At 42.9% G+C, this 19,400-nt stretch overlaps 1 protein-coding gene across 1 annotated transcript in view; it reads right to left on the bottom strand.

Annotated features, from left to right (window-relative positions):
* Window positions 1-226: 226 nt before the first annotated feature.
* Window positions 227-19,400, bottom strand: part of WNT7A (Wnt family member 7A) — a 61,525-nt gene continuing 42,351 nt past the window's right edge. The window contains exon 4 of the mRNA XM_006267460.3: window positions 227-3,865. Coding sequence (XP_006267522.1) covers window positions 3,386-3,865 — 480 coding nt within the window. The 3' untranslated portion in view covers window positions 227-3,385. The remainder of the gene's footprint in view (window positions 3,866-19,400) is intronic.

Below are 19,400 nucleotides of genomic sequence, written 5' to 3'. Positions count from 1 at the left end.
GCCAATTAACTCCAGATCCAGGATGGACTCAGATGAGCCAGATTTCTCTTATCTGGGAAGACACAGCCAAATCTTCAAACATTTTTAGGAAGCTGCAGCAAGACATTTCCCTCCTTTTTAAAGTTGTATGGTCCTTTTCACATGCGGTAACCCAACTTGAGATTCCACATCCAAAATAAATCACTCTCCTTGTTATGTGGAACACAAAAAATATAGCAAATGTAAGTCAGTGTAAGTCCCCATATTTTTAATGGAAATATTAAATTTATGAGAATATTTCTTTCGAAAAGCATTTAAGAATTGATTACTTGATCTTTTCTAGTTTGCAATAAAAATAAATAGATTTTCATTGTGTATCCAGTTCTTTATTATTGAGTAAAACTGTTTAAAGAAATCTGTCCTTTAAGAGTTAATGTGCTAGTTGTACACTGTGCATCACCTATGCATCAAAATATACAGGAAGCAGCAGTTTTACAGAATACTTTCCTATGGTTGAAAAAAAAACAGACTGCAAAATTAACACTTCATAAAGTAGCAGTAATCAGTGAAGAATGACAAACTTACAACTGTGGTGCGTATCCAGATAGGGAAAACCAATGAATATTATTAAAGAAAAAAATTAACCAAATATGTCAGAGATGTGCATTATTAAACCAGATTGTACAATTGTAATTAACCTCCACATTGCATGTTTTATTGAGTTTTACATTTTGTTATTGAGCTTTAGTACACAGAATTTAGAAATCCAAAAGTATAAACTCATTTTTTAATATACTACTTTAAACTGATTAAATAATGACAAGTCATAAGCTTGAAAGTATACTGTGTTAATTTTATCTGACTTTTACTTTGATATCTCATACTGGTATTTGAATTACTGTAAAACTGCATATTATGTGGTGAGTAGTAGGTTTGGAAAGAAACACTATGTATTCAATCATAATTGTACCTTGTGAGGAGCAGGTATTGCATGGTTTGGGGGTTTTCCTTTTTTATTTTTTTATTTTTAATGAGGGGGATAAAAAAAAAACAAAAAAACAGGCCACATTGAGGCAACTTCTAAAAAATACATTACTGGACCAGAAACCCATAAAAGGGCTTGTAATGCTTCCATTTTTCCTTTTCTCAGCACGGGTCCCAGTCTTGCTGTTCTAACAAAAGCAAAACCTCCAGTTAAGTCGATGGATCAGACCCATTGCTAATCTGCTTATTCTCTATTCATCCCAATATGTATTGCTCTCAGTGGGAGTCACTAAGGAACACAGATAACTACTGAATTTGTTGGTTTCCCTCTTTGTCTGCCCTCTCAAATTACTGGATTGGGTGTGATCTTGCACTTCTCACCTATGGAAGAAGTTGCCCTGTCCCAAACTGTGGAACATGCCATAGCAATTAAGAGCCCCAGCCTCTGTTCCTTACCCAAGGAAACTCACCATTAGAAAGCAAAACTGTCTGGTCAGGCCCCAAAAGGATTAGGTAGGAGCAGAAAGATTCAAAATGGGAGGAATACTTATTTACTTGCAAATGTTTGAGGAAGCTGGAGGCACTAAGAAAGGAAATAAACAGAGACCTTAATGGGGCTTTGGAAAAACAGGTTGTTTAAGGTTTGACTACATGGGGTTTGGGCTTTATAACGCAAGACTTTTTGAGGAAAGAACAAGGCAAATGCCAAAAACTGTTGGACAAAATTGTAAGCTTTGTATCTTATCTGTGAGAATCAGACAATGTGTGTCATGCTAGTTTTTACAGTCATAGTCTACAGTCTTCCATTGATAAAATCAAATTTGACAGTAACACAATATAGAGATTTAACTGACAGCGCACACAGCACATTTGCTAGTCATAATGCCACAGTTTAATGACTGACGCATGTGGGAAGCTAATTCAGATTTTTTTTTCTGAATGGGATAAATGAGCATTCAGTTAATACCAATCATGAATTCAAGCCATGTGACAAAACTGATGCTACATACCCTGTTCTTGTTTTGCATATTCTGCAGATTGAACTACAGAAAAAAGCCAGTTTGTACACACATCCGGAGAGAGAGTTCATTCTGCATTTTTGACACATCTACTAACCACAGCTTGCTGCTGTTCAGTCCACGAACTAATCAACCTTTCTCTGTTAAATAGCCTAAGAGTTACAAATTGAATGCCTGTTCTGAGAAAAAGTACAGGTTATAGAATTATACAAGCAGACATAGTATAAATAAAATATTCATATAAAAATAGTCTCTTACAAAATATACTCTCTTATCCTATGGTTCATTTTCCAAAACGTGGAAGTTTGTCTGGAGTTTCATATTTATTTTTGATGTATTCCAAAGCGGATTTTCATTATGCTCCTTTTTAATTGGAAAAAAAGAGTATTAGTAAAGATATCATAATCTTTACCAGGTTGATGTTTCCAGACAACTAGCAGCAAACAGCAAAAAATATATAAAAGATGCCTGCCTTTGTACTTAAACATCTAGTACTGCAGAAAATATCCTGCAAATCCAACTAGTAGAAATATCCAAGTAAAGAATAATATATACAGCTCCAGTTTTTTCCTTGCCGTATCTACAAAATTATTCCACAAAGAAAGCAAGCTATCTACTTTAATTGCAGAATAGTTCCAAAAATGTTGGTAGAGTTCTTCTTTAATTAAATAAATTAATATTAGTTATCTGAATAAATTGTTAAATATTGCTATTATTCTGCCCAGATGTCCCAATCCCTGTGCTAAAATCTGCAGCACAAAAAAAAAAAAAAAAGAAAGCAGATAAACCAGTGTCTATGGAAAAACGTCAACAGTTCTACTTGCTGTAGCAAACTGTGTGAAATGGAAAGATAGGCAAGACCAGCAGAAGCTTTTCAAAACTGTAGAAACCTAAATCTGCATACTCCACACTCTTCAGTAGCAATCCACACTGGGGTATTGTCCACCCCATTCTGTGCAAAGGCCATTTTTAAGGTTTTGTTTCATTTCTCCCACCCTACCCTGCCCCCTTATTTACGGACACTTGTATATTTAACCATCTTTTTCCAAGCAAAAGCAGTTTCCAAACTTAGAGATATTTCATTTGACTCATGTTCCTTTCATACAGCAGTCAATGCATTAAGCTTTAGAAGTGCAGATTATTTGAGATGATTTCTGTTTCTTGTTCTGTGTGGTAGGTGACTTGCTTAGTTTTTGTTCTTTTTTGGCTGATTTGTACAGGTCTTAAATGTGTATCCACATAAGCACTGAAATACAAGCGGAAAAGACAGGAATTTGTTTGTTATCTTTTGTTCTGGAAGAGAGTAAGTTTTTTTTGCTACAGTCTTGCGTAGGTATGTTGAACTCATGTGCAAATGTATTCATTCCCAGGGATCTAGCTCGTCATCCTCCCCAGCCACACTTTCATTTACAGGTATACACTTCTGTTCTTTCACTGCATGTATTACACTTAACATAGCAGCACCAATGAAATTTACAGTTGCACTGCCATACTCTCGAGTACTGGTGAGTGTTGTAGCCTCGACCACAACACATCAGATCACAGCCATTGGACTGCTGAGCTGTTTTGTTGCACATTCTTCCCTGTGTTCCCACACTGCCAGTGACAGGGTCTTCTTCACAGTAATTTGGAGATTTTTCTATGTACACTAAATCTGTATCCATCGGTTTGCGGTAGGACAACGGCTTCTTTATTTTAAGGAAGGTTGGACGCTTGTTTCGACTTGCCCTCACTGGTTCAACCTGAACTGCTTCATTGTATTTGTCCTTAAGGATGTAACCCAGCTCCCGGAATTTAGGAAGGGTTGTCCAGCATGTTTTAGTAGTACAAGATCCAGATACTCCATGACATTTGCACTCTAATTTCATGTTTTCTTCAAGAATCTAGAATTGAAAGAACACAGAATGAAGCATTAAATGATAGGACTCCATCAAACATGTTGATCTGATAGGATTATAACAATTTTTTGTTCTCAAATGTGCTATTTACCATAACAGCTATTAAAAACAACATAAAAAGCCTTGCCTGCCTACACTGCAGATTGGTTACATAATTGTGTCAGGTATCAAAATCCCACTGATGTCAGCTGCGTTTTGTCTATAGAACAAGCATAACTGCTAATCAGAGAAGAGAACTTTGTGTAACTCTAGAAACTAGCTAGAAAAACAAAAAAATACTGTCTTTACTAAACAAATGTCTTCACCTTGCTTATTACACATTTCTTTAGTGGTATGTCTCCTGGTATGGCTCCTGGTATGTCTGTGTTGCAGTTTAGAAATATGGAGAGTAATTCCCCCCATATATGGAGAGTAAATCCCCCCTCCCCCCCATTACCACTGAGGCCTCCACCCAGGTGGAGCTCATTGCTCCAGCCTCCACCCAGACGGAGCCCCTGGCTCTCGGCTGTGGGGGCTGCCTGGCTCAAATGCAGGCAAATGAGATCAGGAGCAAAGACACCTCCCCTTGTGGAGTGTGCTTCACACTAGAGTCCCTGGAGTGCCAGATAGGGGACCTCCAGGCTGCAGCGCAAAGGCTGCATACCATCAGGGATGGCAAAGAGGAGATCAAGGCCTACCACCAGGCTCTTTGCCTGAAGAATGAGGAGGGAAGAACAAGGAAGGCTAGCAGGACAAGGGCGGACAAAAGAAGTCCCCATGAAGTCCAGCCGGGGGTCGCTTGGACAAAAGTCATTTTTAGCCCCAAGGCAACTTGCACCAGGGTCACCACCCCCTAGAACTTCACAACAGATACGAACCCCTCGCAACATCAGCAGAGCCAGCAGAGTCACCGGCTCCAGCCCTTGAGGAAGGAAAGCGACCAGCAGGCACACATAGGAAGAGATGCAGAGTGGTCCTTGTGAGACACTCCCTCTTGAGGGGAACAGAGGGTCCGATCTGCTTCCCTGACTTTTTAGCCCAGGAGTTCTGCTGCTTCCCAGGGGCCTGTATCCGGGATGTAGCTGAGAGAAAATCCCTAAACTTGTCCGACCCTCTGACCACTACCCCATGCTCCTTATCCATGTAGGCACAAACAACACAGCTCGAAGCAATCCTGGCCAGATCATGAGTGACTACAGGGCTCTGGAGGCTGGGCTCAGAGGGTTGGGGGAAGAGGTGGTTTTCTCCTCAATCCTCCCAGTTACAGGTCATGGGCACAGGAGGGAGAGATGTATCAATGAAGTAAACAGAAGACTGAGGCACTGGTGCCAACACAAAGGCTTTGGTTTCTTCAATCACAGTCCACACCTCAGTGACAGAGGCAGTGGTCTGTTAGGAAGAGATGGCCTCCACCTCACCCCAATGGGAAAGAAGCTTTTTTTGACTGGATTGGCTGACCTGCTTGATAGAGCTTTAAACTAAGATTGCCGGGGGACGGGTAGATAACCAACAGAGCAAGCCCAGGAAGTGACAAACACATAAATCAGCAGGTCAGGAATTGCAATTGAACTTACTCCAACACCAGCCTAAGTACAGGACTCTCCTAAATGCACAAAGAAGCCTAGGGCTTCTGAAGGAAGGCTTAGCTGCTTGTACACAAATGCCAGGAGAATGGGGAGCAAACAGGAGGAATTGACCCTTCTGCTAAGCAATAACAAATATAATCTCATAGGGACAGTGGAGACCTTGTGGGACTCCATCTATTACTGGAACACGGGTATAGATGGCTGTACCTTGTACAGGAGGGACCATGTTGGGAGGAAGGGTGGGGGTGAAGCTCTCTATGTCAAGGAGCAGTACACTTCCATACTAGCTGACATTGGCACCCAAGGAGGGCGACTTGAAACACTCTGGGTTAAAATATAAAGAGAACGTGGTGAAGGGGAATATTACTGTAGGAGTCTATTACAGACCACCTAACCAGGAGGAAGAGCTCGACCATGAATTCTCTGGGGAACTAGCAGAGGCTGCATGCTCTTGGTGCATGGTCATCAGGGATGACTTCAACCACCCTTATATCTGATGGGAAGAGCATTCGGCTAAATCTGATCAGTTGCAAAGTTTTCTCACCTGCATTGACAAGCTCTATCAGCTCAAGATGTCCACAGGCCAACAAGGGGTAAGGCACTGCTAGATCTGGTTCTGGCCAAAGGAGATGATGGTTTGAAAAAGGTTTGAAAAGAAGCTTGCTGACAGTGATCATGAATTGATCACTTTCTCTAGCCATCGCAAAGCTGGCAAATCAGTCAGCAATGCAGAAATCCTCAACTTTAGGAAAGCTGACTTTCATAAGCTCAAGAGGTTAGTTGTTGAGGCCCTGAAAGATCATAATCCCCCTTGGCTCAACAGGGAGCTCATGGACCTCCTGAATCTTAAAAGAAAAGCCTATAAGAGTTGGAAGGTGGGAAATACCTCTAAGGAGGACTATGCATCACTGGCCTGCACCTGTAGGGAGCAGACAAGCCAAGGGAAAAAAACAAGTTCAAACTGACTACAGGAATCCAGGATAATAAAAAGTCCTTCTTCAGATACATGGGAAGTTGAAAGAGAAATAAAGGCAACATTGGACCCCAGCTGAACCAAATGGGGCAGCTGATATTCGACACCCAGGAAAAAACTAATCCCCTTAATGATTACTTTGCCTCAGTTTTTCACCATCCCTAGGGCATCATCCTACCCGACAGGACACAGGATTACAAGGGCACAGGTGACCACATGCCTACATTTGGTGAAGACCTTGTGAGGTAACACCTTGAGAGGCTGGACATCCATAAGTCAGTGGGCCCTGCTGAAATGCACCAATAGTGCTAAAAGAGTTGGCTGACATCATAGTGTGACCAATGGCAAGGATAGTTAGGAACTCATGGTGCTCAGGAGAGGTTTCTGAAGATTGGAAGAGGGCCAATTGTGGTGCCTATCTTTAAGAAAGGAAGTAAAAAAGATCCAGGGAACTACAGGCCAATCAGTTTGACCTCAATCCCTGAAAAGATCATGGAAAAAATTATTAAAGAATCCATCAACAATAGGCTAACAGAAGGCATCATCCTGAGAGACAGCCAACATGGCTTCATTATGGATAGGTTGTGCCTGCCTAACCTCATCTCCTTCTATGACCAGGTGACACATCACCTGGACCAAAGAGGAGAAGCTGACGTCATTTACTTGGATTTCAAAAAACGCCTTTGATTTGGTCTCCCATGATGTCCTCATGACAACATTGGGAACTGCAGCCTCAACAACCTTACGATCTGATGGCTGGGGAACTGGCTCTGTGGTCGGACCCAGAGCATGATGGTTGATGGAGCTGAGCCAACATGGCACATGGTGACCAGTGGCATCCCTCAGGGTTCAATACTTGGATTGGTACCCTTTAACATATTTATAAACAACCTGGATTCAGGTGTCAGAAGTGGACTGGTTAAGTTTGAAGATGACACCAAATTATGGGGAAGTGCAGTCACACTAGAGGATAGGCTGGGGATTCAGGCTGGCTTGGACAGGCTCACAAAGCAAGCAGATCAAAACCCGATGATTTTCAACATAGAGAAATGCAAGGTGCTCCTCCCCAGGAGAAAGAACCCACATCATACCTATAGGCTCGGCAGTGCTACACATTAGCACTATGACTGAAAGAGACTTGGGGGTCATGATTGACCACAAGATGAACATGAGCCACCAATGTGATGCTGCAGCCAGCAAAGCAAATAAAACTCTGGCTTGCATCTACCGATGCATCTCAAGCAAGACCCAAGATGTCATCCTCTCACTTTATTCGGTCTTGGTGAGGCCACAGCTGGAGCATTGCATGCAGTTCTGGGATCCAGGCTTTAAGAAGGACATGGAGAAGCTTGAGAGAGTCTAGAGTAGAGCCATGCACATGATCAGAGGTCAAGAGAGCAGGCCTTGAGGAGGAGCTGAGAGGCATGGGACTCTTCAGCTTGGAAAAGCGTAGGTTCAGGGGGAACTTGGTGACAGCCTATAAATATATTAGGGGTGTACATCAGGATCTGGGAGAATGTCTGTTCACCAGGGCACCCCAAGGGAAGACAAGGTCCAATGGTCACAAGATGCTGAAAGACCATTTTAGACTGGACATAAGGAAAAACTTCTTTACTGTCTGAGTCTCCAGAGTCTGGAATAGACTTTCTCCAGAAGTGGTGCAAGCACCTACTCTGGACACATTCAAGAAGCATTTGGATGATTATCTTTCTGGGGTCATCTGACCCCAGCTGACTTCCTGCCCCTTGTGCAGGGAACTGGACCCGATGATCTCACGAGGTCCCTTCCAGCCAGTCTATGAAATCTATGAAATCCATGAAATAGCATGCCCTTCACCAATGGCATAACAAGCAGAGTTGTAACCTGGGACAAACCCTGCAGGAGAGTGGGAGGGGGGGCACAGGTTCTGAGAGTGAAGGCAAAGAAGGCACAGCAGTCTAGTCCATGCTCGAAACTCCTAAGCAGTCCCCAAGTGAGCTGCTGCTACCACGGCTGCGTGCTCTGCCCACCCCAGCTGTTGCTTTTGAAGCAGCAGCAGTAGCAGCAGCAGCTTTGGACTACTCTGGAGTTCCCAGCATGGGTATATTGCCATGGCACGGATTCCACAGGAATTTCAGCACCCCTCCTAACTTGGTACTGGAGATAAGTGCCCCCCCCCCAACCCCGTTAGCCTACTGTATCTCACTACTACTGTAGGTTCTTCTGCAGAAAAGTTCTATGTACTATATTTTTGGAAAGTACAAGATATAGTTGTATTGAATTACATGAGCCAAGCTGGAAAAATAAATTCTATTCCCAGAAATGGCAGAACACCAGCCAGGTGAAAAATTTCATCAGATTTACCAGGTGCTGATGTACTGACAGACATCCACAGAACAATAATTTCACAGTCGCTCATCATTCTCGAAGTAGTCAGTCATACGAGACATATGGATCACCTAAGAATACTAGCATCATGCCTCAGAGGTCTGTAAATTAATGCTCTAACTATATTCTTATACATTACGTTCCTGAACAGTGAGAAAATAGATTAGATGAATTAAGAGCCATAGTCCAGCAGCCTAAGAATGACAGTCTTTCTTTCAGCCCTATTTTTTTTTTAATTTTTCCATTTTGAGGCTATCAGTGATACAGTTCTCATTTTAATTCAATCCTATTTTCATTCAAGAGGCCAGTTTTGTAGTCTGGTACCATGTCCAGAGTTGCAACCAAAACAGTAGAAGCTTAGCAGACTTGTTCTAACTCTCACACCAATACTCCATCTTGAAATATTAATACTAGACACATTATAGTCTATTGTCTATGTAGCTAGGTGGAGGTTTTTGTTCCCTAAATGCAGTTCACATTTTAAATAGCCTAAATTCCCTTTCAGTTTATTTCATTAACATCCCATTTACAGACAGCAGTCACTGAGAGAATAAATAGTTCCTTTGGAAAGAGCTGAATAAGCTGATGCAATGGATCAACAGTTGAAAGGACTCGTGACATGTGTTGAGCTTGCTGTTCTGTGTGACGTATGGCAATGCCAGCTGGAACTAGCTTAGGAAGTTTTCTGGTCACAGTCAGAGCTGGACACAAGCAATTGGGATAAAAAGAACTGGCTTCATTTTAACATGACACATCAGAATAGTGCTAATCAAACCTAAATGCTATGCGTTTTGTGAGAAGACTGAAAATGCAGCATTAGGTTTTGTATATTTTTATGCTTGAGTTTTGTTTTCCTGATTTCTGGGACCTACTTTGTGCCTTTCTGTAGCAATCAGCTAGAGGTAAATTTAGACTCACACCAAAATCTTCTTCCCCCAATCCCCTCCACCTTCTCTTTTTAATTTGGCCAAATGTAATTTTTAAATGCACTTCCCATCTTATTTCTATGGTCCTTCTTAATCCACTCTTCCTACCTTCAGACCACTAGCCCATTCATAGGTTGCACTCTTGTTTGCCCTTCTTCCTGCTGTTCACTTCTGTTCCAGAATCTGCTAATTCAGCAGAAGACAAATTGTCTCCTTCAGACTTCTCAAAACATAACCCTACTTGTAATCTGAGCCATCTACCTGCCGCAAAGCAAAACTGTGGTAGTGATTTATCACAATGGAGCACTGTGATGGCAGATGCTTGGGTCATTTGTCCTGCACTAAAAAGTATATATAGTGGCAACTTCATGCAGTTGAGTTACCTCAATAACTCATCGGTGCTTTCACAAATTCAAAACAGGAGCTATGTGGCTACTTGGAGAAGTTGCAGTTTCTGTGTTAAGGGTATCTTTCTTTCGGCCCAGACACCACAGTGCATGTCTGCTGCTCAGAGTTCACTTTCAAAAACCTATATTCATCATAATACAAACATTAATCATCTTCAGGGATCCTGGTATTCTGTGATAAAAAAATCGCAAATTCTCCAATAAAACCCCCCAAATCTGTGATTAAAATGAAACACCACTATATATATGTGTGTGTGTATGTGTGTGTTGTGTTTATGTATCAATTGAACACAATATTTTATTGATATATTTACAATTTTAAAGCAATTTGGAAGCCTACCAGTGCCTCAAACACTATAATAAAATAAATTCTAACTACCTATAAATGTTGGTATTTGATTTGGGGTTTTTATATCATGGGAAATCAGAGCTCCCACTGCCTGCTTAGCTCACAGAATGCAGGTCCAGGCCCCTCACTCCCAAGCTACAACCCCCAGCCCTGCTGGTGCCCCTCACTGCCCAACCACAGCCCCTCAGCCATGCTGGTGCCCCCTGCCCCCTACTCACAGCCCCCTGGACCCCAGCCTTGCTGGAGGGGGCCCCTAGCTGCCACAGCAAAGGGCAAAGGGCCCAGGTCCACAGCCCCCTGCCCCCCACAGCAGCACCTGAGCCCCAGCTGCTGCCCATGGGAAGCGGTGACTCCTGCAGCAGAGCAGAGTGCAGAACCCGGGTCCACCACCCTCATGGGCAGCATAGCTGGAGCAGAGCCCATGGCGGGGTGGTACAGGCTGTCTTTTGCAGGCTTGGGGGAAAAGGAGGCAGCTCCCCACCGCTGCATGTGCTCCCGGGGAGCAGAGGAGACCCATGCCCCCCAGATCTGTGTGTGGGGCAGAGGCAAGTGTGGAGGTCGGCTGCACGCTGTGGGCTCAGGCTCGACACCCTACTGCCCTCCCCCAGGGCCTCCACAGCCCCAGGCAGGACCTGGTGTGACAGGACAAAGCAAGGGCAGGTGGGGAAGCTCTTTGCTGCTGCAAGAATTACCCTGGTAACATGCCCCCTAACTGCCCCTCAGCAGCAAGGGGCACAACCCCACACCACCACCCCTGCTGCTGCTGGCCAGGCACGGGGCACCTCACCAGGGTGACATGGGGCTTGCAGCAGCAAGGAGCTTCCATGCCCAGCCCACTCTGCCCTGCTGCACTAGGTCCTACCCACTGGGCTGCAGAGGCCCTGAGGGAGGGCAGCAGGGTGGGGAACTTAAGACCATAATGGGCAACCTGCCCTGCACACAGATCTGGGGGGCACATGCCCCCCATGCACCTCCAGGAGTGCACACAGTGGTGGGGAGCCAACTCCACCCCCCAGGTGAGCCACTCAGGGCCCTGTCCCACTCCCTGCCAGTGCCCTAAGGCCACGTGTTTTGGACCCAGGCCCCGAGCCCTATTCCCCACCCAGCTGGGCAGCATCCCCAGTCCCAGCCCCAGCCTTGACCTTCCCAACTCCCTCCCTCCCTATGGAGGCCTCAATTCCTGTCCCCCCCCCCCCGCTACCTGACCAGACTTACCTGCAAGACCTGCTCTCCAGGCTGCCAGGCTGCCTGTGCCCCTGCCTGAACACCCTCCTCCAACTGCTCCCAGCCCCTTGCAAGCTGAAACTCTGTCAGCCTGCAGAGAGTTCTTTGCAAAACTGCAAAATCTGCAGGTTTATCAATTAAATTGAGAAATCTGTGTTTTTTCTTATCTAAAGGAGAAAATCCACATTTTTCTCTGTTTTTCCATGGAAAATGGAAAATCCGGATCCCTGATCATCTTTCAGGAAAAGTGAGATTTGTTTCTTGAATGATTTAGCCAATGACTGATATTTTTACCTTAGATTGAGAATTGTAACATAGCTTTACATTACTGTATTCAATAGTAAGCAATTGTTGTCACATAAGGGGGCCAGAGGTATCTGAAATATTGTTTGATACCCTGACTAAAGCCAGGAAATGTCTTTCTTCTAAGAGTACTCCAGTGGTGAACACTTATTATAAGGTGTTAGAGAGAAAAATTAAGCTCTTAGCAAGAATGAGGAAATCCTTCAATATTGATAGAGAACAAAGACAGTGGTCTCACCACTTCCACATTGCACTCGCAGCAAATAGCATTATAGAGAAGACTCTGAGGATGAAATTTTGCCCCATTATATGTAAGGGAGAGAAAAAGGTAAACCGTGTTACTTTCTACTGGGAGCAGGAATGTGATGAAGTCCTTGAACAACTTCCAAAATCCCCTGGTTCACATAAGGATGTCATATGAGAAAAACACATTTTCCTAACAAGAACCTTGGTCACATGAGAGATTGGCCATTATGCTACAGACTAATAGCATAAATCTAAAACATATAAAAATACATCAGTTACCAGGTGAACTGATTAGAGATCAAACTATTGTCAGAGCAAGATTTTATTTCAAAAAATTAAACCTGACGTTGAAAAGAGCAATAGATATTGCAGATCTAGTGAAATCTGTACTTTACAAATAAGGCTTAACAACTACTAAAATAACTGATGTTGATCTGATTAACAATGACTATTACAGCCTAAAGACCAGGATAAATAAATGGCAGAGAGTAGGTCTGCTTACAAGATAATATGAAGGTTCAAGCACAAGGATAGTGGTTTTATGCCTGTAATAAGAGCTGCCACTTTTTCAGAGGTGTGATTCTCTAAAAAGAAAATAGATTAAAAACAAACACTTGGAGCATACAGTGATAATAATGTAGCAACAGTTTTTTTGACTAGCTTAATAAATTTACAAAGCAAGGCTGAGTTCGTGAAAGTGGAGATACGTGCAAAAGAAGTGAATTTCAAAATAGATACGGGAGCTGAATACTCCAGTCATAAGATGTAAAATATAAGTGACCACCCAGTATTAAAACTCAGTATGGTTTATGTAAGTAGTATATCTAGAAGTCACATGTGAAAGCCATGTTCACATGTCTGTGAAAAGACAGATTTCACTCAAGTTTTGAAATAATGCAACAGAAAAATCATGTCTGTGTTTGAGGTGAAAAGCAGAGTACAAAGGGGTACATAACTTGTCTATTGAAAAGGTAGTAAAACAAGAGAATGAGATATTAACAGACTGGAATCTGTTGCAGATAAAATAATTGCATTGATGTATATCATGCTGATCCCCCAAAATTATATGCACTACTTAAATATTACTGTGCTGACACAATAAGATCATGCTGAGTTAATATAGACACCACCTGACTCCATAATAAAACCAGATAAATGTACAAGATTGTAATACAGTATAACCTCATAAATCCGGATATCAAATATCCAGAATTCTCAAAAATCCGACACTTTTTCAAACTACACTAGATCAGGGAGTAACAGTGGCCGGTCCCAGAGAAGTGAAGGCAGAAGCTTGCACACAACGGCTGCCACCGCCATCCACCACCCTGAGTCATTGCTCCACGTGTGGCCGCTGCTCCAGGACTGGCTGCCATCCCTCCCCTCCCCCACCCTTCCTATCCCTCTACCCTTGCTCTGGGACCAGCTGTTGCTCTGGTTTCAAAAATCCAGAGTTTTCAAATTTCTGGCAGGTGCTCGGTCCTGAGCATGCCGGATTTATGAGGTTATACTATAAAGCAAAAAAATAAAATGGTAGCAGTTTTTTAAAAACAACTGTGGAGGTCATGGCTATACAATAGTGTGATTATGTGTGGGTGACCAGGTTTGGAGCCCCAGTCGCCAACCTAGGGGGCACGCAAAAAAAATCTGCCGTGGTTGCTACATGGGGCACAGGATGGCCCAGTTACTACAGAATGTAAGATTAGCATCAGCTTGGAAGGTAAACCAAGGGTTTGGGCAGATCCTACTTGATACAGAATGTACAAACCCATGTGCTTTCAACCCTTCCTTTTCTGTATGGACATTTAAGTGACTTTCCCTTGTGGATGCCTTGGCACCAGAGATACACCAAACAGTCATGTTTCAGATCTTTGAGGATCCTGATGGAATAGAAAGAATATTTGATGATCTATGGTTTTGGGTTAAAAATATTATCATAGTCTAGTGGGTGGTAATCTGGAAAAGGTTATATTCCTTAAATTAAAACAGAACAAAATCCAGGTCAAGCTGAACAAGATATATCATGGGGACATCTATTCTGTGATGCCTGACTAGATCTGGAATAGGTATAGGCTTGTAAATGGGAAACTTCAAAACAAGGAAATCACATGAAAGTTCATGTTTGCTAACATATCTAAAAAACTAAATCTTCAATTCATTACAGTTAAGTGATTCACTTAGAAAACTGCTTGAGATCTACTGTACATTAAATGTCACGAAAAGACTGTGCGTCATTGCTACTGCACAGTAACACCACTACTGTGCATTTCGTTAGTACTTCATATTAGAGATAGTAAACTTAATGTGCAGAAGCAACAGAGCATTAATGCTCATGTAGACATGCCCAGTGACTGGGAATCAAATGGGCCAGATTCTATATATTATCAACTGCTGTAGGTCATAGATGTTTCTTCAACATAACTGACCAGTTGTGAATGCCTCTAAATCACCCACTGAAACAGAACTATGTTCAAATCGAAAGCAGGTCTTCGCAATTGCTTTACTGTGTTCGACCATTCAATCACTTGAAATCATATTAACTATATCCTGCTGCAAAATCCTACCAAGAATTTGGAAAATGATCTGACTTCAGAATTGTTAAATTGTAAAACTACTTTTTAAATGTGAAAAGTGAGTTCAGTAAAGAGCTGCTTACACCAGACATTTCAGAAGAAATCCTGAAAATAGGGAACTTTCTGGAAACAGAAGACTGTTTGAAAATGTGTTAAGATGCACTAAATGATCTAACTTTGCAGCTTTAGAGAGTAAGTCTAGATGGATGTGTTAGATTAGGCACAAGTATCTCAAAGAAAAAAAATCCTATGAGGGATAGAGATGCGTATTCTATATGAAGGACATCTTGTCACAGTACTGAACACCATGAGATCAGAAGTCCTAAGCTTAGTACAGGAGGCCCCTCTGCATTAAGAAGTGTACAGAGAGAGCCTAAAACACCCGTTTCTGGCCAGCTATGAATACTGCTATCAAAAGGTAGCTATGAGTGAAGTCTATACGAAGCAATGAAAGAAGTTTTGAAGCACAGTGGTCATCTTTTTCCTAAAGTTAGGAAAGATCTATTTGAATTAAACAGGAAAGACTACCTCTCATGAGTGGACTGCTACTAAACATTTTAGCTGGGCAGTTTCAATATGCATTATTTAGCAATTTAATAACATTTTAAACTGACATTGCATGACAACCTAACTGCACATGATAATAGGACTGGATCAGTTCAGCCAGCATCTTTTGTATACCTGCTTAAACACACCACACCAAGCCTTTCCTCTACATAACCATAAGGTTTGGTGTAAGAAGTCAGTGCAAAATGCAAATTGTGGCAAAGAATAAACAATCAGTATCTAACAAAATGCTTGAACCAAAAACCACAAATCCTTAAGTATCATAATCAGAATAAAGTTAACAAAACACACAGAAATAATACTAGGATAAGACTGCAAAACAGTTATCCCCATTGCAAGGGCAAGGAAAATCCTGGTTCAAATAGAAAGTATCTGGCAACCTACCAAATAAAAGCTATATAGCAGGATCTTGTGTCACTCTTAAGCATCAGGTTTTTTATAGGAATAGAAGACATTTAAAAAGAAATCAAGCATAGTGGTAGTGGTGGAGTGACGTAGCCATGATGGTCCAGGAAGTATGCAAGAGGCAAGGATTTCTGTGGCTGATATCTTTTATTAAATCTTTTATCAACTTCATGGTTAGGATAGACTTAGATAAACTTTTAAATGCAATGCCTTCTTCTTCAGGAGACAAGCATACATTGGCTCACTCATCCCCAATGGTATAAAAAATTATGATAGAAGTAGCATATGCCTAGTATTATGTAAAACACCAAGTGGTTTGTTTGTTTTTTTTAAAGAATAATATTAACTTCTTTGGGATATAAGAATTGTAATAAATAATCAAACTTCATCAAAAATTATCTGTTTCCCTCAGACAAATTATTTCTCCCTGGGCCTATCTGGTCACCCCCTTATGTGCTTAAACATTAAGACTGTTAGTCCTCGGAGTTTTTTCCTAGTTAATGGATTTAATCTTTTGGAAACTATTACTTAAATATTTGTTTGCATGCTATCCTGCAACAGTCAGGTGCAGAGAGTTCTTTTTTTTATTTTTTATTATTTTAGCCATTTTATATATATTGTCCTCAAATATCAGTTTTCCCCTTCCCTTTACGTTATGGAAAATAACCCATTCATAATAGCTGATTTTCCAAGTACACCATCTTTTTCTCTGTTATCCAAAAAAGGTTCAAGAAATTAATTAGGACTATGTAAATATATAGTTTCATAGTGCTTAGGGTCAGAAGGGACCTAAACAGATCATCAGGTCTGACCCCCTGCCCCAGGCAGGAACGGGTGCTGGGGTCATATCACCCCAGCCATCTGTCCAGCCTCCTCTTGAAGACCCCCAAGGTAGGAGAGAGCACCACCTCACTTGGGAGCCCATTCCAGAGCCTGGCAGCCCTAACTGTAAAGTAATGTCTCCTGATGTCCAGCCTGAACCTTCTCTAACAATCTGTGGCCGTTACTCCTAGTAACCCCGGGTGGTGCTCAGGGGAACAGAGCCTCCCCCAGTTCTCGCTGGTCCCCCCTGGTGATTTTGTAAACAGCCACCAGATCCCCTCTCAGCCTTCTCTTGTGGAGACTAAATAGGTTCAGGCCCTTCAGCCTCTCTTTGTAGTGCCTGTCCCACTGCCCCTTGACCATACAAGTGGCCCTCCTCTGGACCCGCTCAGTGCTAGCCACATCCCTCCTGAAGTGCGGCACCCAGAACTGGATGCAGTACTCCAACTGTGGCCTGACCAATGCCGCATATAGGGGAAGGATTACCTCCCTGGACCTGCTTGTGATGTAGGTCATACTAGTCCTGTATTGTCATTAGCAGAAACAAATTGAGTAGAATTCTAATTCTAATCTTTTTTCTGAGGGAGATGTTGTTAGAAAAGCATAGTACTTATACATTTTATAGAAAGGCCAGGGCTATGTTGAAAAGAGATGGAACATAAATGAGCAATGCCAAAAAAAACTGGAATGAATATACTGCAAAAATATTTTTGCAACTATTCTACACGTAGCTCTTAATGCTAACACAGATACCCTGCTTTGACTAAGCTTTCTCACATCTAGAGAAACCAAGGAAGCAAGTAGAGACATTACTGATTTATGTTTTAAAGAAGAATTTAAAACAAAGAATGCAATTTTGCAAAAAGAATATGGCCATTCCAAAACAGAGATGGTAAATGACAAAACACCTCATGTTATTTGTGTCAAAACTGTGTAGAATGTCCTCCCTGAATTAATCTTTGGATATGCCATCTTTTCCTTCAATTTGCAGTAGATGATCAGTTCAGGTGTCTAGCCACTTCAGCATCCTGTGGCGAGTAACAGCTACTTCACAGGAAAAAAAACCTCAAATAGCTCATTCTGGCTGCTTGTAAGATAAATTTCTTCAAACCCTTGCTCTGCTCCTAAAAGGTCATTATCAAAATGGCACTATAAAATGCCATTTCCATGGGCATGTCCAGATAAGTGTGCACATGGGCAACTGGTGCCTCCTGAGTCAGAGGGGACACTTGCCCCTCCCCCCACTTCTGGGCCAGTGTGATCAGCCACAGGGGAGCCCTCCCCACCCGGTAGGTGTGATTGGCCATGGGGGAACCGTGGGGTTCACTTCGTCTGGTGCCCGTACTCTCCAGCCAGCGCTCTCAGTGGGGGCACCAGTGCTCTCGCCTGTCCCTCCTGCCCATTGCCTAAGCAGGGAACGCTGCTGTCAGGGGGTGCACATGCACCCCTGTGCACCCCCTACGTGTCACCACTGAGTGTGCATGTGCGGTTTGCCATGCCTCAAAACTGCAAACTGCATGCAGTGCATGTGCAATTATTTGCCGCACTACAAATCTGCAGCATGATGCCAAAATTTCATATCGGAAACTTCCAGTATAAAAAAAAATGCCACAAAAAAAAAGTGGTGTGGTGCACGTTCCAGGAGTGGGCACCGGAGTAAATGGGTTCTCCAGGGTGATGCTCTGGCTACCAGCTATACCTCCACTGCTATACCTGTCAGACCTGACCTTTTATACTTTTCTTCCCCAACCTCACCCCCACCATTTCTGCCCTTTGTCTTCCTAGTTTCCAGCCATTTCCTTTTTCACAGACAGCCTCTTTTCTACCTTGAATTACCACCACTGTAGAGTCTCTCTTATTCATCTTTGGCTTTTTTTCCCCTGCTCCGCCCCTCCCCCTCCCCCCCCCCCCCGGCTCTACCATTTATTTTCCTAATTTCTATCTATTTACATTCTCACTGACATTCTGTCACACTTTTAGTTTCTCTCATCCCTTGGAGTCTCAAAATAACAGAGACTCCCTATGCCTGAAGAAGGGTGACCGTGCCCAAAAGCTTGCTAAGAACTTTTTTCCAACTACTCAGTTGGTCTAATAAAAGATACCACATCTACTCAAAGACCTTGCTGTCCACTGCTTTCAGGGTGCAGACAGAAGAACACCTCCCTGCTGTAGCTGAGAACACCTTGTAGGAAACGTTGTGAGTTACAACAATCCCTGGACCAAACAGAAGCTCACTGTTGGTTCTAGGTGGGAGAAGACTCTAGCTGCAGACTGTAGCCAGTTTCCCCTAGCAATAGCCCCTCCTCCCTCCCAGCCTGTCCCTATTTGTCGAATGGGAAGGGAAAAGGGAGCAGAGGGAGTTCATTCTAGAAGTTCCCCAGCTGGTGCTGGAGGATGGGGTAGGTGAATTGGAGACTCATCACCTCGGGGGGGCTTCAATACACCTGCCCCTCCCTCCAGTGGGGGCTGAAAACCCCCCAGACCAAACTCCCTCTGCTCCCTTTCCTCCCGCCCATTCTGAAAATACCAACAAGCTGGGAGGTGTTCCCCACCTCCTCCAGCATGCCAGGAGCCAGGAGGAGTGGAGCGGGGAAATAGAAGTTTATCCAAAGTGGGGCATTTTGCTACTATTTGTGCTGTGGCAAATGCATGCCCCTGCATGTGGGGATGCACCCTATATCACAAAGATTCCAAGTCAAACTACTCAGTCCTCATTGTTTTTCCCATTGAAGCTCTGTAAACTTAATTCTGGATCTGAGGGTCAGATTAGTTTTCTAAATTTGTATGTCTTTA

Source organism: Alligator mississippiensis, chromosome 12 (genome assembly GCF_030867095.1).
Source record: "Alligator mississippiensis isolate rAllMis1 chromosome 12, rAllMis1, whole genome shotgun sequence".
In the NCBI taxonomy this organism is placed as follows: Eukaryota; Metazoa; Chordata; order Crocodylia; family Alligatoridae; genus Alligator; species Alligator mississippiensis.
This window is presented reverse-complemented; position numbering and strand designations above follow the sequence as displayed.